Raw genomic sequence first — 23359 nt, forward strand, 5'->3', positions numbered from 1 at the left:
GACATTAACACACCATTGTAAAGCAATTATACTCCAATAAAGATGTTAAAAAAAAAAAAGAGTAGGGGACGTTGCTTAGACCCCAGAAGGAGGCTGGCAACAGCAAGTTGTTCTGGCCCACACTCTTGAGCCCTTACTGCCCTCCTCACCAGGGCTCTCTGCTCCCAGCCCTCCTCTCACAAGTGTCCTCCTGCTGACATTTGCTGTTGTCCCCCCACTTTCTGGCTCAGATCAGACCACATCACTAAAGCCCTATGTACAGAGGTACCAAGTGAAATACAGGACTTCCCAAGGGGTTTTCAAAAATGCCCTGGGCTATCTGTTCAGGGGGGCTTCTCTTTCCAAAGGAGTTCTAGCTTTCTATTCTATGTACCCAGAAGGAAGGGTGGGGGCTTGTCCTATAGTGGGAGTGGGAAAATTGGGTGGGTTTTCAATAGGAGGCAGAATCCAGCTTCAGGTGGTTCCCAGTGATCAGCTAAGTAACCTCAGTGCCACCTTATAGGTGATTTACAGAGATAGTCTCTTGCTGGAAAAAATCTCTTCTTAGACCAGGAAAAATCTCTTCTTAGAACAGATTAAGGTTCCCAAATGGAACTGGAACAAGAGACAGACTGTTCAATTAGCTGCATTCTCTGCAGAAGGAGATGGAGACTAAACCTAAGATTAGAGCAAATAAGCGATAGAGGAAGTGGTCCAAGATGGTGATTTAGGGATATCCAAAACTCACCTCCTCCCACAGACATGCTGTATCTGTAGCTACGTACCGAACAATTTCCTCTGCAGAAGACCTGAAAACTACCTGAGCAGCTACTTCACATCAGCAAACAGAAAAGAGCAACAGTGGATAGCAGGGCAAGATGGCAGAATGGAAAGACCCTGAGCTCACCTTCTCTCACAGGCACACCAAAATTACAACTACAACTATAGAGCACCTATCAATAAAAAAGACAAGAACCTACCAAACTAGATGTTCTATTACTAAAGATATAGAGAAAGAACCACAACAAGACAGGAGGAGAGGATGCACCGTACAGTCAAGACCCATACACCCAGGTGGGCAACCCACAAACAGGAGAATAATTACAATTACAGAGGTTCTCCCCAAGGAGTGAGGGGTCTGAGCCCCACATTGAGCTCCCCAGGCCAGGAGTCCTGGGCCAGGAAGACGAGCTCCTAGAACATTTGTCTTTGAAGGCCAGCTTTTGGGAGTCCCAGAGGGCCGTGGGAAATAAAGATTCCACTCTTAAAGGGTGCACACAAAAATCTCACATGCTCCAGGACCCAGGATGGAAACAGTAATTTGATAGGAGCCTGGGTCAGACGTACCTGCTGATCTTGGAGAGCCTCCCAGAGAGGCGGGAGGCAACTGCAGGTCACCCCGGGGACACAGACACCAGCAGCAGCCATTTTGGGGAGCTCATTCTACCATGTGGACACTGGTGCTGGCAGGTGCCATGCTGGAATCCTCCCTCTAGCTTATTAGCCTCAGATCCAGCCCCATCCATGCCCATCAGCCCATAGACACCAGTCCTGGGACACCTCAGGCCAAGCTACTAACTGGGCAGGGACACAGCCCCACCCACCACCAGATAGGCTGCCTTAAGACCCCCTGAGCCCATGGCCTCCCCTGAACACAGCCTTACACACCAGAGGGCCCAGGACCAAGCCCCACACACCAGTGAGCAGGCACTAGATCTGGGACCCCCAGAGCCCTATAGCCAGAGACCCCGGGACCCAGGTCCACCCACCAGAGGGCAGACACCAGCCTCAGAATGTCCAGCTCCTCCCACCAGCAAGCCTGCTCTAGATTCAAAATCAGTCTCACCCACCAGTGTGTTAACATGAGCCCCAGGAAAACCTTGCCCAATACCTGTGGACCCAGCCTACTCACCAGCAGGCCAGCACCAGCCCTCAGACCAGCTGGGCCCTGGCTCCACCCACCAGTGAGCCTACTCTAAACTCAGAACCAGCCTCACGCACCAGCAGGCAGGTACCAGGCCTAGGAAAACTGCAGCTCCATAGCCTGCAGACCCAGCCCACCCACCAGCAGGCCAGCACCAGCCTGGGATTGACCAGACACAGGCTCTGCCCAACAGCATGCCAACACAAGCTTTGGGATACCCTAGACCCCACAGCCAGCTGTGTCAGAAATCATTCCCACCCACCAGCAGTCTGACACCAGCTCTGGGATCCCTGGGCCCTGCAGCTAGACCCCAGGATCCAACTCTGCCCACCTGTGGGCTAGCACTAGCCTCAGGACCTAGATTCAACCACTGGTGGGTGGGCACCAGTCCAGGGATCTCCTGTGTCCCAACTCCACCCACTAGTGAGCCAGCATTAGTGCCAGGGTCCCCCCAGGGTTCTGCAGCCAGCCTGACCCTTGACCCTACCCTCTGACCCGGCCCCCCCAAGGAGTGGCTGGCGGCCTCCACACAAGGGCGGGCCTGGCAACCAAACAGACCAGGAGCCAGCCAAGCCTACCAGACCACCCACAGTAGTCAGCCCACCACAACAGAAGGATCCAAGCAGCCCACATAGGGCACACCCCTAGAGGATATAGCTCTAGTAACCAGAGGGGAGTGCACTGCTGAGACTCACAGGACATCACTTCACATATAAAGACACACAGAATGAAAGAGAGGGGATGGAAAATGTTATTCCATGCAAATAGAAATCAAGAGAAAGCTGGGGGGACTTCCCTGGTGGCGCAGTGGTTAAGAACCCGCCTGCCAATGCAGGGGACACAGGTTCAAGCCCTGGTCCACAAAGATCCCACATGTTATGGAGCAACTAAGCCCATGAGCCACATCTACTGAGCCCACGCGCCACAACTACTGAAGCCCATGCCTACAGCCCATGCTCTGCAACAAGAGAAGCCACCACAATGAGAAGCCCATGCACCGCAATGAAGAGTAACCCCTGCTCGCCGCGACTAGAGAAAGCCCACGGGCAGCAACAAAGACCCAACACAGCCAAAAATAAATAAATAAATAAGTATTTTTTAAAAAGAGAGAAAGCTGGGATAGCAATACTTATAGCAGACAAAATAGACTTTAAAACAAAGACTGTTACCAGAGACCAAGAAGGACATTACATGATGATCAAGGAATCAATCAAAGAATATATAACAATTGTAAATATATATACACCCACATAGGAGCACCTATATACATAAAGCAAATATTAACAAACATAAAGAGAGAAACTGACAGTAACACAATAATAGTAAGGGACTTTAACTCCCACTTACATCAATGGACAGATCATCCAGACAGAATATCAACAAAGAAACACTGGCCATAAATGACACATTAAACCTAATAGATATATATAGTACATTCTATCCAAAGGCATCAGAGTACACATTCTTTTCAAGTGCACATGGAACATTCTCCAGGATAGATCATATGCTATACCACAAAACAAGCCTCAGTAAATTTAAGAAAACTGAAATCGTATCAAGCATCTTTTCCAACCACAGTGCTATGAGACTAGAAATCAACTACAAGAAAAAAACTGCAAAAAACACAAACAAGTGGAGGCTAAACAACATGTTAATAAACAACTAATGGCTCACTGAAGAAATCAATGAAGTAATCAAAAAATACCTGAAAACAAATGAAAACCAAAACCCAATGATCCAAAATCTATGGGATGCAGCAAAAGCAGTTCTAAGAGGAAAGTTTATAGCAATGCAAGTTTACCTCAGGAAACAAAAAATATCTCAAATAAACAACCTAACCTTACACCTAAAGGAACTAGAAAAAGAAGAACAAACAAAACCTAAAGTTAGTAGAAGGAAAGAAATCATAAAGATCAGAACAGAAATAAATGGAATAGAGACTAAGAAAACAATAAAAATGATCAATGAAACTAAGACCTGATTCTTTGAAAAGATAAACAAAATTGACAATTTTTTAGACAGACTCATCAAAAAAAAGGGCTCAAATTAATAAAATCAGAAATGAAAAAAGAGAATTATAACTGACATCACAGAATTAGAAAGGATCATAAGAGATTACTACAAACAATTAGATGCCAAATAAAATGGACAACCTGGAAGAAATGAACAAATTCCTAGAAATCTACAATTTCCCAAGACTAAACCAGGAAGAAATAGAAACTATGAACAGACCAATTACTGGTAATGAAATTGAATTGGTAACAAAATAAATTCCCAATAAACAAAAGTCCAGGACCAGATGGCTTCACAGGTGAATTCTACCAAACATTTAGAGAAGAGTTAACATCTATCCTTCTCAAACTATTCCAAAAATTGCAGAGGAAGAGATGCTTCTGAACTCATTCTATGAGACCAGCATCACCCTGATACTAAAAGCAGACAAAGATATCACAGAGAAAGAAAATTACAGGCCAGTATCACTGATGAACACAGATGTAAGAATCCTCAACAAAATATTAGCAAACCAAATCCAACAATACATTAAAAGGGCGATACACTATGATCAAGATGGATTTATCCCAGGGATGCAAGAGTGGTTCAATATTTGCAAATTAATCAAAATGAATCAACACCACATTAATAAACTGAAGAATAACAGACGCAGAAACAGCTCCTGACAAAATTAAACATCCATTTGTGATAAAACCTCTCCAAAAAGTGGGGATAGAGGGAACATACCTCAACATAATAAAGGCCATATATGACAAACCCACAGCTAACATCATACTCAATGGTGAAAAGCTGAAAGCATTTCTTCTAAGGTCAGGAACAAAACTAGGATGCCCACTCTCCCCACTTTTATTCAACATAGTATTGGGAGTCCTAGCCACAGCAATCAGACAAGAAAAATAAATAAAAGGAATCCAAATTGGAAAGGAAGAAGTAAAACTATCACTATCTGCAGATGACATGATATTATACATTAAAAATCTCAGACACCATGAAAAAACTACTAGAGTTCATCAAGGAATTTGGTAAAGTTGCAGGATACAAAATTAATGTACAGAAATCTGTTGCATTTCTATACAGTAATAATAAACTGTCAGAAAGAGAAATTAGGGAAACAATTCAATTTACAATTGCATCAAAAAGAATAAAATACCTAGGAATAAACCTACCTAAGGAGGTAAAAGACCTGTATTCAGAAAACTATAAGACACTAATGAAAGAAACTGAAGAAGATACAAACAGATGGAAAGATACCATGTTCATGGATTGGAAGAATTAATATTGTTAAAATGACCATACTACCCAAGGCAATATACAGATTTAATGCAATCCCTATGAAAATACCAATGGCAATTTTAACAGAAAGAGAATAATTTTAAAATTTATATGGAAACAATAAAGTCCCCGAGTAGCCAAAGGAATCTTGAGAAAGAACAGAGCTGGAGGAATCACGCTCCCTGACTTCAGACTATACTACAATCTTACAATAATCAAAACAATATGATACTGGCCAAAAACAGACACAAAGATCAATGGAACAGCATAGAGAGCTCAGAAATAAACCGATACACTTATAGTCAATTAATCTGCAACAAAGGAGGCAAGAGTATACAATGGAGAAAGACTGTCTCTTCAATAAGTGGTGCTAGGGAAACTGGACAGCTACATGTAAAAGAATGAAATTAGAACACTTTCTCACACCATGTACAAAAATAAATTCAAAATGGATTAAAGACCTAAATGTAAGACTGGAAACCATAAAACTACTAGAAGAGAACATAAAACTACTAGAAGAGAACAAAGGCAGAACATTCCTTGACATAAATCATAGCAATATTTTTTTTAGATCTGTCTCCTAAGGCGAAAGAAACAAAAGCAAAAATAAACAAATGGGACCTGATTAAACTTAAAAGATTTTGCACAGCAAAGGAAACCATCAACAGAATGAAAAGACAACCCACTGAATGGGAGAAAATATTTGCAAATGATATGACTCATAAAGAGTTAATATCCAAAATATATAAATAGCCCATACAATTCAACAACAACAATGAAAAAACAAAAAACCCAATTTAAAAGTGGGCAGAAAGCCTGAAGATAACTTTTTCCAAAGAAGGCATCAGATGGCCAACAGGAACGTAAAAAGATGCTCAACATTTTTTTTAAAATTTTTATTTATTTGTGGTTTTTTTGTGGTACGCGGGCCTCTCACTGTTGTGGCCTCTCCCATTGCAGAGCATGGGCTCCAGACGCGCAGGCCCAGCGGCCATGGCTTACGGGCCCAGCCGCTCCACGGCATGTGGGATCTTCCCAGACCGGGGCACGAACCCATGTCCCCTGCATCGGCAAGCAGACTCTCAACCACTGGGCCACCAGGGAAGCCCAATGCTCAACATTTTTAATCAACAGGAATGCAAGTCAAAACCACAATGAGTTATCAGTTCACACTGGTCAGAATGGCTATCTTCAAAAACACCGCAAATAACAGATGTTGGCAAGGACGCGGAGAAAAGGAAACCCTTGTACACTGTTGGTGGGAATGTAAATTGATGCAGTCACTATAGAAAATAGTATGGAGTTTCCTCAAAAAACAAAATTAGAACTACCATATGATCCAACAATTCCACTCTTGAGTGTATATCAGGAAAAAGAGACAATACTAATTCGAAAAGATACATGCACCCCAATGTTCATAGCAGCATTATTTACAATTGCCAAGGTATGGAAGCAACCTAAGTGTCCATCAATAGATGAATGGATAAGAAGATGTGGTTTTATATATACGATGGAATATTACTCAGCCATTAAAAAAGAATGAAATTTTGCCACTTGCAACAACATGGATGAACTTGGAGGGCATTACACTTAGTGAAAGAAGTCAGAGAGAGAAAGACAAATACTGTATGTTATCACTTATATGTGGAATCTAAAAAATAAAACAAACTAGTGAATATTACGGAAAGGAAACAGACTCACAGATACAGAGAACTAACTAGTGGTTACCAGTGGAGAGAGGGAACAGAAGAGGGGCAAGATGGAGTAGAGGATTAAGAGGTACAAACTGGGGCTTCCCCGGTGGCGCAGTCGTTGGGAGTCCGCCTGCCGATGCAGGGGACACGGGTTCGTGCCCCGGTCCGAGAAGATCCCACATGCCGCGGAGCGCGTCCGGAGCCTGTGCTCTGCAACGGGAGAGGCCACAACAGTGAGAGGCTCGCGTACCAAAAAAAAAAAAAAAAAAAAAAAAGGTACAAACTACTATATGTAAAGTAAATAAGCTACAAGGTATATACAGCACAGGAAATATAACCAATATTTATACTAACTACAAATGGAGTGAAATCTATAAAAATTTTGTATCACTATGTTGTACACCTGAAACTAATATAATATTGCAAATATACCTCAGTTTTAAAAAAATGTACCACACGGGAGGAGGGTAGAAGAGTCTGAACTGTGGTCTGGCCATTAACCCCACCCCCAGGGTGACCACCCATAGTCAGGAGAGAACTCACAAACCGGGAGCTTCTCCCTGAGGAGCAAAAGGTCTGTAACCCATCAACTTTTCAGGCACCCCAACTTTTAAGACCTGCAACTGAGAGGTGATCCTCCCCAAAGATCAGGCTTTGAAAACCAATGGGACTCGTGTCCATGAGATCCAAACAGCTGTGGCAAACTGAGAAACCCCTCTTAAGGGTCTCACGCTGCAGATTCACTCGCCCCAGGGCCCAGCGCAGAAGCAGCCATTGGAAAAGCATCAGACTTGAGGCCAAAAAGACGCATTTGCTCAACTTAAAGCACTGGCCTGAGGGGCCGGCCATTGGGATAATCTCTAGGATGGAGGTATGGTAGAACCATTTTTGCTCTCTCTCTCTGTGCTCTACTAAAGCCAGCAGTTATTGTTTTTTCTTTTTCTTCTTCTCAGCATAAGGCATCTTTACCCTCCCACCAGTGGACACCATCTTTGTGCTCACCCCCTGCCACACTCCACAGCACTGGTATCTCCCGGAGACAGGTTTTTACACATTCCTGGTGACCATGTTTTTCCATCTGGTGTCCAGGCTTTGTGGCTGCTGCCAGGGGATGCCCTGTGAACCTCTGACTCTAGTGGCCACAGGGGTTTGCATTCTTGGGTCTCTCAAGACTGTAACAATCATGGAAAACAGGCTACCAGCCTCAGGGCACAGCACAAATAACAGGTTGAAACACACCCCAGCTCTCTGTAAAAGAAGCCTGTTTGCTTGTTCTTGTGCCTCAGCTTGAGGGCCAGGCTTCAGGTTCGTCACACATCTAGAGGCCACATATTCCTGAAAGTTAAAAATGAAAGGTGATTTTGGGACTTGTTTGGTGGTCCAGTGGTTAAAGACTCTGCACTTCCAATGCAGGGGGCATGGGTTTGATCCCTGGTCAGGGAACTAAGATCCCGCATGCCGCCCCACACGGCCGGAAAAAAAAAAAAATTCCAGACTGTTTTTGTAAACAAAGTCTTAGGGGAACACAGCCATGCCCGTTCCATGATATACGGTCTGTGGCTGCTCTCACTACGGTGGCAGAGTTGAATAACTGCCACTGAGTCTGTATGCCTGCAAAGCCCCAAACATTTACTACCTGACCCTTTATGGAAAAGTTTTCTGAGTCCTGGCCTAGATTATGCTTTTAAGCGTAAGAAAGTTAGATTAAGTCAGAGTCTCTGTTGTAAAATTCAGGAGAGAGAAATTCCACATGCTTATGAGAAATGCAAATGTATATTAATTTTTTGTTAAGCCCTACTTACTTTGTTTTGTTTTAAACTCTTTATTTTTTAGTATCACAAAGTGGAATTTTGATAGGGTTTTTGAAGAGTAATTGACACAGTTTCTAGCAAATTTTTAAATGTATGCATTCTTCAATCTATCTTATTTTGAGGAACCTATTTTGAGAAACACTATCTAAAGACATAAAGGTATAGGCATACAGATGTTCTTTGCAGCCCTGTTTGTGAAAGCAATGAAAGAGAAACAAATTCATCAAAAATGGAATAGCTTAAAGCATCATAGTACAGCCACATAATAAATATGAAACCACTGAAAATGATGAAGTAGATATAAATGTACTGAGATGAAAATGTATCCATGACATTAATTTAAAGCTATGTATATAAAATATACCCTTCATATGTGTATCTGTAAATATACAAATATCTTTGTTATAACATAATTGTTTCAGAACTACATGTAATAATGCTTGCTTTGGTAAAAGCTCTATATGTTTACATAAACATAAGAAGGACATGTGATGTGATACCTCTCAACCTGTTAAATGTGATTTCCTCTGGGAAACACAATTTTTAAGAAATGAAGAGCTCCACTTTTCATTTTCCACTCTTTGTCCTTTGATTTTCATACATATGAGTGTGTGAATTTTTTCATTTAAGAGACAAGACTTTTTAAGTTGGGGTCTTACTCCAAAAACTTGCCCCTTCTTAGCTCTCTTTGTCCTCATCTCATCCTCCCACAGCCCACCCCCAGCTATATGTGGTATCCCAGATATTTGAATCCCCTGCTCAAGATCTAGATCCACCATTGAAGGGATGAGCCTTTCAGACTTCAGTGCGGCTCAGAAAACTTTGGAATGTTGGTTAATGTCATGCTGTCCATTGTATCAAGAGATCAAGGTAACAAACATATCCTGTCTAGCTCCAAGGGGTACATTTTGACCCAGGATTCTCCCTCTCTCTCTCTCTCTCTCTCTCTCTCTCCACACACACACGCACACGCACACGTACCTGCACACAGAGCTCCTCCCATGCAACATTTTATAATCCTTTCCGATTCTGAGATATTCTCCCTTCTGCCCAAAAACATAGCAAACCACCCATGACAAGTGTGTGGGCATTATTAGGAGTGATCACAGGAGGAACCTCTGCTCTTGTTGAAGCCATGGAGTCTCCTCCTTGCTTCTGTGGACTCTCAACATCTGACGACTTACACTATTGGCCTATGAGCATTGAAATGTTTCCCAATAGATCTAGGGTTTAGTCCACATCTTGACAGCACGAATATTGCATGAATACCTCATATGTAGGATGAGTACTAAACTGACAGTCATCTTTTAGTAATAAGGGGGTTAGGAAAAGAAAAAGCAAAATACTCTCATAGACTACAAGTTCACATTGGTCAGGAGTTCCCCGGCGGTCCAGTGGTTAGCACTTGGTGCTCTCACTGCTGAGGGCACGGGTTCAATCCCTGGTGGAAGAACTAAGATCCCGCAAGCTGCGTGCGCGGCCAAAAATAAAAGTTCACATTGGTCAGACCTCTCTCCTTGGTTACCCTTTTGTTTGAGAGTAAGTGGCAGAGACAGTGCTCCCTAAATAGTCCATATGTTTCCCTACATTGCAGCTGGGTTGGTCTCTTGTGACTAATTCTGCTCAATGGTCTGTAAGCAGAAGTGACGTGTGTCACTTCTGGGCCAGAACAGTTAAAAGCAGTACGCCTTTTCCGTCTCCTTCTCTCTCATTCCAGAAGCTATAGCTACGGGATGGAAGCAGCCTAGATTCCTGAGTCACCAGGCAAGCTGCTCTGGGATCAGTACAACTCAAAGAACAGTTCATGGGCCAGCGGCAGCAGCATCACCTGAAAGCCCAATAGAAAAGCAGAGCTGAGCCATACCCCAGACATATAGAATTAGAGCCTCTTGGGCTTAGACAGGCCCTCCAGGTGATTCTGGAGCACACTAAATTTTGAGAACCAATGATCCAACCTACATCAGATCTTGTGCAAGTGAGAAACTTTTATTTCGTTAATGTACTGGGGGGTTGTTCATTACAGAACTATAGCCTGTCCTATCCTGACTCTTACAGAAAACAAACATAAAATGCTGAACTTTTCTCCCACTGCTGGTTCCACCTTAACAACATTTTGGGGCAGATCCCATAACTTTCTGGCCACATTCAGTAATTAAAATTCTTTCAGTTTAAAACTTCAATCTCAAATTTGATCTCATCTCCACTTCTCCCCACCTCCACACCTCCCATTGGTGCAACTTGGGCTCAGAGGAGTTGGAGTGAGATGAGGCTTTAGTTTGGTCCTGGATCCCTTCCCCTCCTCTCTTTTAAAGGCCTAATTCTTCTGGTATGGTGGCGAGGTGGGTGGTCTATGTGGGGTGATACTGGAGTAAAGAGAAAACTTAACAGATGTAGTCCCTTTTCCCTTCTGTCTGTTATCTCTGCTTCTCTTTTTAATACCAATAAGCCACTGATGCTCTTTTGGGCAGCACATGCATTTCTTTGCACAGAAGGGGTTTCTGTGGGTCCTCTCTTTGCATAGTTCCCTGATGTTGACATCCCACTCCTGCCCGCACCCTTCATCTCTCCCTCAGTCCACACCACTGGCAGCACACCTGGGCCTTCGCTAGCCTGAGCATGTTAAGAAAAGTCTCCCTCTTGGAGCACACCTGGCCCTGCGTTGGGTGTAAGAGTTTACAGGTGATGTGCAGACTGGACTTCAGCATCCTTTGCCCACACAGCCAGGGACCTTTGTGGACATCAACCCTGAGCTCCTGCCGTTAGAGACCTTTCAAGACTTAGACCTCCTATTGGTAGGATGACCGTTCTGAGAGTCAAAGAGGATACTATTAGTAATTATGCTGGCACAACCAGCATCAACGGGGTCTTCCCCAGAAAAGGTGGGATATATGATTCCCCAATCTGTGCTGTGTCGTTGAGAAGAAGGCTCAAGCTCCAGAACCTTCCACAGGGTCGCTTGACCAAGAGGAAACTCACTCCTTTCTCTGCTCTGCCCCTTAGCTCATTTTCTTCTCTCCTACTCAGTCTGGCTCAGGAAGTCAACAAGCACATTCTATATCTATAGGAAGACGAAAGAGAGCGGACCGCCTAGCGGGTTCCACCTGTGTGAAGAGAGGTCATTCTCCTCTTGAAACGCAGTGAAGGGGTCTTGAGGGGTGGGGGGAACTCATAACATCTGGAAGTGCCTGCAAGCAAAATGACTCACTTTACAGTTGAGGTCCTAGGATGAAGCTCTCAAACGAAAGGGAGATCAGAAATTCAGAAAGAGGGCTTCCCTGGTGGCGCAGTGGTTAAGAATCCGCCTGCCGATGCAGGGGACACGGGTTCCAGCCCTGGTCCGGGAAGATCTCACGTGCCACGGAGCAACTAAGCCCATGAGCCACAACTACTAAACCTGCGCTCTAGAGCCCGCAAGCCACAACCACTGAGCCCACGTGCCACAACTACTGAAGCCTGCACACCTAGAGCCTGTGCTCCGCGACAAGAGAAGCCACCGCAATCAGAAGCCCACGCACCGCAAAGAAGAGTAACCCCCGCTCACCGCAACTAGAGAAAGCCCGCGTGCAGCAATAAAGACCCAACACAGCCAGTAAATAAATAAATAAATAAATAAAATCTATTTAAAAAAAAGAAATTCAGAAAGAAATATGGTTTATGGTGATACTTTAAGGACCACTGGATCAAGCTTTGCCTGAAGGTAGTCAATCAATACTTCCTGAAACTTCAGTTAAGTGAACTAACAAGTTTCCTTTATCGGGTAAGTCAGATTGAGCCAGCTTTTCTGATACAGTAACTCAAAACATCCTTAAGTGACACAGACTGCAGTGTTGCAGACATCAGACCCCAAAAGTGGAATTGGCTGAGGGCAGGAGCTGAATGCAAAATCAGTAAGGATACTTCTAGTCAGCACAACAGCGGGTCACCCCCATGGCCTCATGTATTCTCACCAAGGTCATCTGCCTACCAAGGTTGCATCCAAAAGCAAAATTCAGGATGTTGAAGACTGATTACTTCTTGCATACATGAGCAAAGCCCACTAAGAAAGAGATTAGCTCACTTTGAAACTGGCTTCTCCAATAGCAGAGAAGGAAAAAAGTATAGTTTGCTTAAGAGAAACCCTTTCTGCTTGCTGCCTGCAAATCAAGCCGATTGAGAATCAGTCATCTGGAAAAGCAGAATTCTCTCCTCCAAGCTAATGTTAGTATAAGAAGAAATGGGAAGATGAGAGAATAGAGAGGACAAAAAAGTGGGGTCCATATACAGCCTGATTCATCCCGTTCTCAGACCCCTCCTTTAAATATTTATCTTGTGGACAAAATGAACCATCATGTTCTCTGTGAAGACGCAGGCAACTGGGATGCAGTTGGAGGCAACAACTGCGGCAACATACTTGGAGCTAATTAAGGAAACCTCCATGCCTGTGGCATCGTTTCATCAGCAGAGGGCCATGGGGAGATAGCAGCCAGTGGCATGGGAGAGAGGGGTGTGACGGTAAAGGGGACACCCAGAGCTCCCAGTACTGTGCTATGAGAGAGGAGTTCCAAAACCCCGTTCTAAAAGTAACAGTAGCTGACGGATTTTCTGCTAATTAACCATCCAGTGGAATTGACCAAAAACATATCAGAACTTTGAAAAATGGGAAAGGAGCTGTATTGCCTCTGAAACCCCAAGACCAGCCAAAAACAGACAAGGACTACACCCCAACATTGGTTCTCAAACTACCTGTGCATTAACATTTTAAAATTACTGCTGCCCAGTTCCCACCTAAATCTCATTAAACCCATAACTTTGGAGGTGCTCTCCAGGCAATGGAGTTTTTTAAAAAGCTCCTGCAAGTAATTCTATGTGAATTCAAGGTTGAAAAGCACTGCTCTTCCCTCAAGCCAATCCTATAGCACCCATCTCCAGCAGGAACTAGGCAGCCATTATGACAGGTATGCACCCCAAGTAGGGTTACCAGATGAAATACAGGATTCCCAGTTAAAATTGAATTGCAGATACACGACAAATACTTTTTGTATAAGTATGTCCCATCTATTGCATGGGACATCCTTATAGTGAAGAATTCTTCATCCTGTATTTATATTTAACTCTGGCCACTCTGGCCCCCAAGCCTCAGCTCAGGTGTGGCTATGGAGAACATTCCCGGAGAAAGCAAAGTGCAGAACAACAGAGAAGGTGACCAAGGCTCTCAGGCAACTGGCGGGTAGGGTATCCTTGACAGACTGCAGGCAGGAGTGGCTAGACTGTCACTAATGTGAGCACTTAGCACAGCACTAATGTATGCATTTAGCGAAGAACCCAACACTTGGTAAGCCCTCAACAAGTGTTAGCCATCATTCTGAGGAAATCATTTATGAAAAGGAACTTGTGTACACACATTCGCATCACCATGGTATTCATTTAACTAGGAAATTTTCCTAGACCATATCCATTGTGATTTGGTTACAAAGTAATATGTCAGTTTCAACTTTCCAGGAAAGTATCTCCAGGGAGATGTCTGGTGTCCCTCTACTAGTACTTTTATCCCTTTCTCATTGCTTTCTGCCCGTTTTCATATTTCCCTACTTCTTCCCCCAGTATTCCTCTCAACCTGTGATTCAGGTTAGTTGGGAAAACAAAATCAAGAGAGTCAGTACAAGGAAAATGCTGGGTTACCTTTTATATAAGAGCCTTCGATATTTTGAATCATGGTGCCGGGCAAAAGCACTCAATCAGCATGTGTTGTTTGTTGTGTGTGATGCCATTTCTGCCAAGAGAGCGCTAATCACACTGATTGGTCCACATATCGAGAGTGAGGAGAACTGAAGAGGAAGGAGGAGGGATGGATGGTGAAGAGGATGACATGCGGTGTCAGAGCAAATATTCATTACATCACCCACTTCGACAGTGGAAATAAATGACAAAAGTTAAATAAGATACATCAAAGTTAAGGAGGGCCCCAGAGTGTGGCTGGGGGCGGGGATGTGACCCACAGAAGAGGTGCCTTTTGGAGTCCCAGGGTTACTGTCCTGCTCCCCCATCTACCATAGATGCAACACCTTCCCTGCAGCTCCCAGGCCACTCAGGCACTCAGCTCCAGGTCAGTGATGTATTCCTGGACTCTGTCCTCATTGGGGTCGGCACAGACCTCCTGGCCTCTTTTGGTTTGGAAGCTGTGGAGAGGAGTGGAAGGATTACACACTGAGGAATCCCACAGGGGAATCCTGGGACCACTGTGACCCCTCCCTCCTTCTCTGCCCCAGACCTCTCAGAGCCTATCCACATGCTTTATATCATGTCCTTATTCTTGGGGTTTACAGACCATCCCTGTGTCTCATATGGGGGTCCCTTGGGAAAGCCAACTTCCTGCTGTCACTCTTCCCTCTGCCCGGTGGGCAGACCCTCCAGGACTCTCTGCAGGCCCCAGAGCAGGTCAGAAAACACGGCAGTGGCCTCTCCTGGTGTCCTGAGCTCTGAGGAGGTGCCTCAGGCCAGACCCCCAGTCTGCTTCCCCAGGGTGGGCAAGGAAACTGGCCCTTACATGACACTGGGCTTTGAGCACTGGCGGCTGGTCTCATAATAGTCATCCATGAATTTACACGGGATCTGCCAGGAGATGTAGGAGAAGCAGCAGGCGGTCGGGGTGTTGGCACCAACCGTGAGAAACAGGACAGATTGATCCTAAGTCCTTGTTCAGAGGAAAAGGTGAACCAGCTGCAGCTGGAGGGTCATGCGGACCTGAAGGAGACAGTGCTGCCGGAGGGGAGGATGATGGGCGGGGGGGATCCAGGAGGAAGTTGGCATTTCCTCTTTCCTTCGACATTTTTATTTCTGTGTCTCTCTTTCGGGGTTGTCTGTCTTGGTTTGGAGTCTCTGTGCCTCTCTATGGAGGATTTAGTTTTCTGAACAAACTAGTTCTTTTTCTATCTCTCACTGGGGAGTCTCAACTGGATTCTTAAGGAGAGTGAAGGCCACACCACTGGGAGCCAGCTCGACACAGGTTCCACCTCTTGTCAGAATCCCATCTGGGTCTCATTTTCCCAGGAATCCCTCCCACTCTCTCCCAGAGCCGGAGATTAGAATTGCTAAAACCCCTTGAGAAGGGGAATTCTGCTCAGGAAACAGTGTCTGAAATCTCTCTGAAGTCGTCTACTTACAGGGCTCGGGCACAAGATTTTGGCACTGTGGCCCAAGCCGTGGCCAGAGAGTGGGGAGAGGGGGCGGCAGGGGACAGTGCAAAAGAAAGGGAGGACAGACTCACGGGGGGCTGCGGAGAGGAGCGGGACAGCCAGGGTGGCCCCGGGGACCTCCATGATGCTTGACAGCCGAGTGAGAGCCCAAGTGGTGGCCAAGAAGAGTTGGGACTTGGCGACTCGAAGCTGCAGCCTCCTTCTGGGGTCTAAGCCATGTCCCCTCGTTATAGGCAGCCTTGGGGCATTCAAAGATGGAAACTTGGGTAGACCAAGGAGGAAATTTTTTATCACTGTGTTGGGATCATGCAGCGAATTGCACAAGCCAGGAAAGCTTTGGGTTGCCACAAAGGCTCAGGCTGTTTGCAAGAATGCTTGTGTTGCTTACTTGATGGGGAAATGGTTTCCACAGTGAGAGGAGGTGAGAGGTTGGTGTGGCCCTGTGACCAGGGTAGGTGGTGCCTTCTCATGAGAGCAGATCTGTAGACCAAGCATCTCTCCCACAGGGCTGAACCTTCTGGTACTCACCCCAGCTGACGGCACAGCTGTGATGTAGATGATAATGCCACAGAGTCTTAAGAAGCACACCCCAAGGGGAAACCATAGCCTGGATGGAGACAGCAGAACTGGAGAAGCCTCAGCTACAGAAGGGGCCAGATTGAGGCTGGCCTTTCAGACTCTGGCTCACTCCTCAAACATTCTACCTGACTGCTGAGGCATCCATATCAAAGAAATCTATCTCGAATAAGCACATTGCCCAATACACAACTAGATAAAGGGCCAGGCTGCCCTACCCATGAAGTTCCCCTTTTAGAAAGTTCTGGGTGACCTACATAACTGACCCCTTGAGTGACCCCACTTTTCCCTTCCCTGTTTAATTTCCTCTTTTATGTTTTAAATTCACCAATAAAGAGTGAACACATGAAACCCTGGGCACCCCACCCTCGCCCCAATAAAGGCAGAACCCCAGGTCTGAGCTCGCTTTTTCTCTACTGGCAACCTCGCCGTGTGGCCCCAGCAGTGCCGTGTACCTTCCAGGACCGGGTGAGTAACAATTCTTGTCTTTTCAAAGTCCCCTGATGTTTGTTGCTGAGGTGTGTCTTGCAGTCATAATAAGAACCACAGTGGCTGGTCCAGCCTCAACATTGGCTCTGGTCAGGGAAATGTCTGTGGGGCTCCCACAAGGAGTACAGCCCAGGTGAGATCCTGCAGGGCATGCTGAACTGTAGCATCACCATCAACAGGCTGAGACGGACACAGAACAGCTGGTCCCTGGCTTAACTGGGCTTACTGGGAGCTAATATGACGAGCCTTAAAATGTTGTTACCCTTTGAACAGCAGAGCTCTCTGTCAGGGATCTATCCTATGGAAATAAACACAGAGATGACATCGTAGGCATCATGGTGTTTGTCACAGCTTATTTATAACAATTGAAAGATGAGCTACAGTTAAATACGTGATGGTGTATTCACCTCTTGCAATAATAATTCGCCCTTAGAAACTGTGAAAGTAAAGAAATTTTAAAAGGAAGTCCTCGTTATTTAAAAATCCTAGAACATTTCCTGTTTCCTTATTGTAAAGTCAAGCTGGCATTTCCAGGGTTTGCCTGGCAGCTCAATAATGTCATCAAGGACTCCCTTCTTAAACATATCCCCTTCCCCCATCATTTCATTGGCTTTTCTTCTTCGGGCTTGTTACCTCATGGTGATGAAATGGTGGCTGCTGCTCAGGTATCACATCTTCACAAAAAGTCTCAACCACAGGCATAGGAGGGAGTCTCACAGGAGTAGAGAAAAAGCAGTGTTGCTAGTGTTTTTAATTCAAATTGGGGTTTTTTTGCATAATTTGTAATGTTAACTGTAGATGACCCTCAAAAGTGGTAAAAGCTAATTTTAACTATATATAAAATACAGAAAAGAAAAAAAAACTTGTTTCATTTCTGAAAGCTGGGTAAGCATGACAAGTGCAAGTAAGGATGTAGGAGGCTTTTGTCCACATTCTTCCTGTCTTATTGTGGCATAAATATATTCCGAGGCATAATCTGAGTAAAATTACATTGCTTAAAGGTAGGAAAAATTCTATTACCCAAACCTAACCACTATTAATTTGGTTTATTTCTTTCAAGTGCATTTCCCCCTAGGCTTATGATAGTTCCATTTACTTACTTGCTTTTTTTACCTCTTTTTACTATGTGTCTGAGAGGGGAAGGGACATTACTGTAGTCATGATGTGGATGCAATTTTGTATTTTTCTTATTTATACCTAACATGACAAGACTTTTCCAAATCATTCCAGTATTTTTAAGAGCTGCCTGATTTACTCAACCATCAGCCTAGTGCATTTATATTATCATGTACTATTGTAGCACATTTGGACTGGTTCCAATGTTTAATTGCTATAAATAAACTGCACCAAACATCTATATGCATAAAACTTTCTCCACAAATGAAGTTTTTTTCCACAGGATATTTTCCTAGCTGTAGACTTTCTGAGTCAAAAAATAAGAACAACTGAGGCTCCTGATCTATAGAGGCACCCTATATCTAATGCATGTCCATTTCGATACGCTATTGTTAAACCCAGTGACGACACATTGTAGGGACTTGTGAATGTTTGATGATTGAAACAGTCATTAAAAAGCGGATCTCATCCATCTTGTCATGCCTGTAGCCCAGGCTTCTCCAATTCCATTCTGTCCATCTGGGACTGGATCAAACATGGCTCAGGCTACTTTAGGCTCTGTGGCATCATTAGGTATGTCATGGTCAAAACACCTGTGAAGAACATTAGACATGTCTGCTCTGAGGAAGGAAACAGGGAATGGTATGGGCCGTAAAGAACTGTTCTTGGTAGAAAGAACCAGCTAAGCTTGGTCCCCTAGAGACAACAACTCCTGTCTTCCCCCGTTTTTGGTGAATCACTTCCTTAGAAGCACTCTGAGCAACATGATGTCATGGCCCTTTCCACCCAGGGTGCGGTTTTCATGGCGATTTGTGTGCTCACGGTGCTGGGGCATTACCCATAAATGTCACCTTGTATGATCAGAAGAGCTGTAGCAAAGCATCAGATCTGCTCTGTGGGTGAAACCATTAATCTCTAGATCTTTCCATGTACTTATAGCTCTAACCCTAACATCACGTCACCTCCTATCACTGTCCAAAACATTTCCAGCCAATCAGCCCCAACAAGTGAGCAACTGAGCTCTATCTCGGATGCCCTGAACCTCCGTGTGACCCCACAGACCCCGACATGTGCAACTCATAACACGACACCATCCGACAACTTCCGATCTGGTCATCCCCAGCCTCCAGCTTCTCATGCTTCAGAGTTGCCTATAAAGGGACAAGGATACAGGATGGACTCCAGAAGGATGGAGGCAGCAGCAAGTGCCCAGTCCTATCTTGGCTTTGCCCTCGCCTGCCCATCACTGATGAGTTCCCCATGGCTGCCCTTGTTCACCATCTCCTCACCACGGCCCTCAGCTCACAGGTCTTGTCTGCATCGCAAGACTCTCTGCACCCTCATCCTTTCTCCCTTTTAGAATTGTTTCCCAATGCTCTGGATGGATGTCTAAACCATATTACTTAAGCCCTATGGTTGAGATTCCTTACGTGAAAGCAAAGAATTCACAGAAGTTTTCAAAATATTCTGAACTATTTCCCAAGAAGTTTTAGTTCTCCTAGCCTCTGTATCTAAAAGGCAGAAGAGGACTAGGACCCATTTTTAGTGGGGAAAACTGAGGTCTAATTCAGGCATTAACAAGATGCAAATGCCAGGTCCAGCTGGTTCCTAGGATGAGCCAAATGATATATTCCCTCAGCTCTCCCAAGGAGCTCCACACTTTGGGTGATGTACAGAAGGTGGTATCTTGCTGGGAAATGCCTCTGTGCACCAGATGAAGTTCCCCCGAATGAGACGGAACAAGGGCTCACTGTTCCTATAGCTATATTCCCTGAAGAGGGAGCCAGAGACTGAGAACAAGACAGGCAGAGATTCAAAACAAAAATTCAAGGTAGGGACTTCCCTGGTGGTGCAGCGCTTAAGAATCCACCTGCCAATGCAGGGGACCGGGGTTCGATCCCTGGTCCGGGAAGATCCCACATGCCGCGGAGCAACTAAGCCTGTGTGCCACAACTACTGAGCCTGTGCTCTGGAGCCTGCGAGCCACAACTACCGAAGCCCGTGCGCCTACAGCCGTGCTCTGCAACAAGAGAAGCCACCGCAGTGAGAAGCCCCTGCACACTGCAACGAAGAGCAGCCCCCTCTCACCGCAACTAGAGAAAGCCCGGGAGCAGCAACAAAGACCCAACACAGCCAAAAATAAATTAATTAATTAATTTTTTAAAATTCAAGGAAAAGAAGAAATGCTTAGTTTCCTCGCTTCGTTTGTGCCCTACTCTGCAGCCCTGAGCTCTGACATCTCCACCAACTTCTAGGTGGCCCCCGCCCAGGGTAGAAAAAATTGATTGGCTTTTCTCGGGCTCTTGGTTGCCACTTCTTCGTGGTTAGGGCAGACACCTCAGTGCCTGCTGCTTCTCTTATTTCTCTCCAGATCTGTCACAAATTTGTTCATGGTCATGGTGACACACACAGCCAGTTTTCCTACCCTGGTATAATATCGGTATCACTCCTGCTTCCTAGAGACAGGCAGGGCTTGTGGAGGAGAGCCAACCCATGGGCCATGGGGTGAGGGGCAGACAGGCATATTTCTTTCTGGTTTTTTCTTCCTCTTCTCAGGATTTTTTTTTTGCATCTTGCTTGTTAATATTTAATATTAAAAATTAAGTCTTTTCATGTCATTCTATTTGTTTAAGAGGCTGGCACTAGGCTCTTAAACATTAACCATTATGTCTATCAGTGGGTTTACTTTATCATTCCAGCTCTGTAGAATATCTAGTTTGGTGTCAATTATTTGATCAAAGATAAGCTGCACCAGATAACAGTGTCCTTAAAATTTTCCATGTTCTGTGAGTTCATTTCCATAGGATAGGTTCTGAAAAAACAGAATTTCTGGCTCAAATAATATGGACGTTTTTAAGGCTGGACCCTTAGCCAGCGTTAAATCCAGACTTCATTGTAGGTATGTGGTGAGTATTTGACAAATAGACCAGTACTGGAAAGCTAATCCTTATTTCCACCGTTCTTGTACCTCCAGCCTTTCCAATTCTGTTCTTTCCATCTAGGGTGCGCTTAAGTTTGGCTTATCCTTCTTGAGACTCAGTGGCATTTTTACACTTAGGACAATTGTGGGAGTCCATCAGAGCATGCTGCTCCATGGAAGAAGGCTGTGATCACTCACTACAGAGAGATATCTGTCACGTGGAAAGGAAACAGCTAAGCCTGATCCCTGGGCGATGCCAACTCCTGGTCCCCCATCTGGAGAAACCACTTCCTCATAAGCACACAAGCAAATTGGCAATTGAACCATTGCTAGGTGCACCCAAAACCTCTCTAGTAACCACAGGCAACGCTGGGTTATACAACTCAAACGACACCACTACACTTAAAATTCCTTGTTTAGGCACCTCCGATTTTTATGTTCCCGCAGCCCAGGACCACCTATTAAAAGGAGCGAAGATAGCTCACATTCCAGAAGGAGGCCAGCAGTAAGGAGTTCCCAAGCCCCATCTCAGCTCTGTCCACACTCTTCTGCCTGCCTGTCCCGCATCATGAAGGTCATCGTGGCTACCATCTTTGTCCTTCTCTGCACCATGGCCCTCTGCTGCTATGCAAAAAGTAAGTCTGTTACCTGCCCTCCTTTAATCGTTGCTACCCACACTCTGGTCTGAATCTAGCCCAAGTGCTGTGGCCTAAGAACCCCCATGTGAAATTAAAGAACCTCAAACGGGGTTTCAAAAATGACATGGTTGTTTTCTTCAAGAAGGTTCGAAAGCTTCTATTGATTTGGGCTTCAGGATGGAGTTAGGAGAGGTTTTATCCTCCTTTTTAGATGAGAATATTGAAGTCTAATACATTTGCTTGAGGTAGAATCCAGGTCTATTTAGATCCTGGTGATAAGTTTCAGAATCCCAATTCAGCGATTCCCAAGAGTTGTGAAAATCATTCGTACTTTAACTCAGCCATCTTATCCTTCAATTGATCAGAAAAAATTCCACAAAGAGAGTTAGGAGGAGGGAGTAGCCTCTGCAGGGCTTAGTTCCCTGTAGAAAAAGATAGAGACCAAAATGGAGTGACAAGACCAAAAACAAGACGAGGGAAATTAATGAGAAACAAACAAACGAAAGAATCAAATGCTTTCCGGTTTCCTTTACCCCCAAACCTCAGCTCTGAGCTACGCTGTCTCTCTCCACTTCTTCCTGATCATCTGGGGCTTGCCTGTACTCCTGAGTAACTGTTGTTCTTGCTTCCCCACAGGCAGGGTTTACACCGCACCCACCTGCTGCTTCACCTACACCTCCCAGAAAATCCCCCGCAGAAAAGTGGTTAACTTTTTTAAGACCAGCAGCCAGTGCTCCAGACCTGGTATCATGTAAGTGTCAGTCCTCCTGCTCAGCCCTGGGGAGACACAGGATGTGGAGGCGGGGGGAGTATCCACAGGAGTCAGAGCAGGGAGCAGATCTCAAGCGTACCGGCTTGTAGATAAGGAGCCATCCTGGGAAGGCGCCCAGCCCTCTGGGGGCTTTCTGTGTATGCAGGACACAGAGAGAGAGGCCACTGGGCTGTTTCCTGACATGGGATGGGGCCTGCCGAGAGCCAGGGAGGATGTGGCCAGAAGTAGAGGGAAGAGAGGAGAGAAAGAGACAGCAGAAAGGAGATGACCTGAGGTTATCTCCATTAATCCCATAGGGATGAAGATGAAAGGGCCACAGGTGGTCAAGAACATCCTTACTCATTCTCTATATAATACTTCTGCCCTCTCCACAGCTTCTTCACCAGAAAGGGCTTATATATCTGTGCCAATCCCACCGATGACTGGGTCCAGGAATACTTCAGGGACCTGGAGAAGAGCCCCTGAGTGGTCCAGAAGGAGCCTGTTAGAGGTGTGGGTAGATTGGGCAGCAGGGACCTGAACCAGGGGACTGCAACCCCAGAAGTTCCCTCTCCTATGAGTCCCTCTCCCCTCCACTAACCACATTCTGAAAACTTTCTTTAATTTAGTTAAGCTAGTTAAATACTGTATATCATTTTATTCATTTGATGCTTTCTCTGAGAAATCATATGACACCCTCTCATTCCCAAGCACCTTCCCAGTCAATCACACAGTGGTTGACTCATGTTTGGGATGATGGTGAATGACGGTACTCCTATATCTGGGTAGACATTGGATCAAACCCATCAACAGATGCTTACTGAGTTTTTATGAGCCTTTTACTCTGTTCAAAATGTCAGAATAATAAAGATTCTTTTTGTTTCCTAAATATATCTTGGACTACTGGTTATTCTTTTTATCCCCTGACAAATCAGTTTCATTGGTTGGAAAGAATAAGAAAGAATGATTAGAGACACCTAAGTAGAAAGGGAAGGCAAGAGAAT

The 23359-nt window shown here is 45.0% G+C and overlaps 3 protein-coding genes across 4 annotated transcripts in view; 1 reads left to right on the plus strand and 2 right to left on the minus strand.

Annotated features, from left to right (window-relative positions):
• LOC137213021 (C-C motif chemokine 4) overlaps positions 1-23359 on the minus strand; it is a 172483-nt gene that overhangs the window by 21637 nt on the left and 127487 nt on the right. The gene's annotated exons all lie outside the window — the stretch shown is intronic.
• Positions 14758-19327, minus strand: LOC137211645 (C-C motif chemokine 3-like). The gene is made up of 4 exons (XM_067714210.1): positions 19283-19327; positions 19105-19197; positions 15217-15356; positions 14758-14848 (listed from the first exon to the last, which is right to left on the minus strand). Exons 1-4 carry the CDS (start codon positions 19325-19327, stop codon positions 14758-14760), a joined length of 369 nt encoding a protein of 122 aa, XP_067570311.1.
• Positions 16769-23248, plus strand: LOC137211634 (C-C motif chemokine 3-like). The gene is made up of 4 exons (XM_067714193.1): positions 16769-16909; positions 21414-21601; positions 22241-22355; positions 22751-23248. Exons 2-4 carry the CDS (start codon positions 21535-21537, stop codon positions 22839-22841), a joined length of 273 nt encoding a protein of 90 aa, XP_067570294.1. The 5' UTR covers positions 16769-16909; positions 21414-21534; the 3' UTR covers positions 22842-23248.

The sequence above is a fragment of the Pseudorca crassidens genome, chromosome 19, assembly GCF_039906515.1.
Source record: "Pseudorca crassidens isolate mPseCra1 chromosome 19, mPseCra1.hap1, whole genome shotgun sequence".
NCBI classification, from domain to species: Eukaryota; Metazoa; Chordata; class Mammalia; order Artiodactyla; family Delphinidae; genus Pseudorca; species Pseudorca crassidens.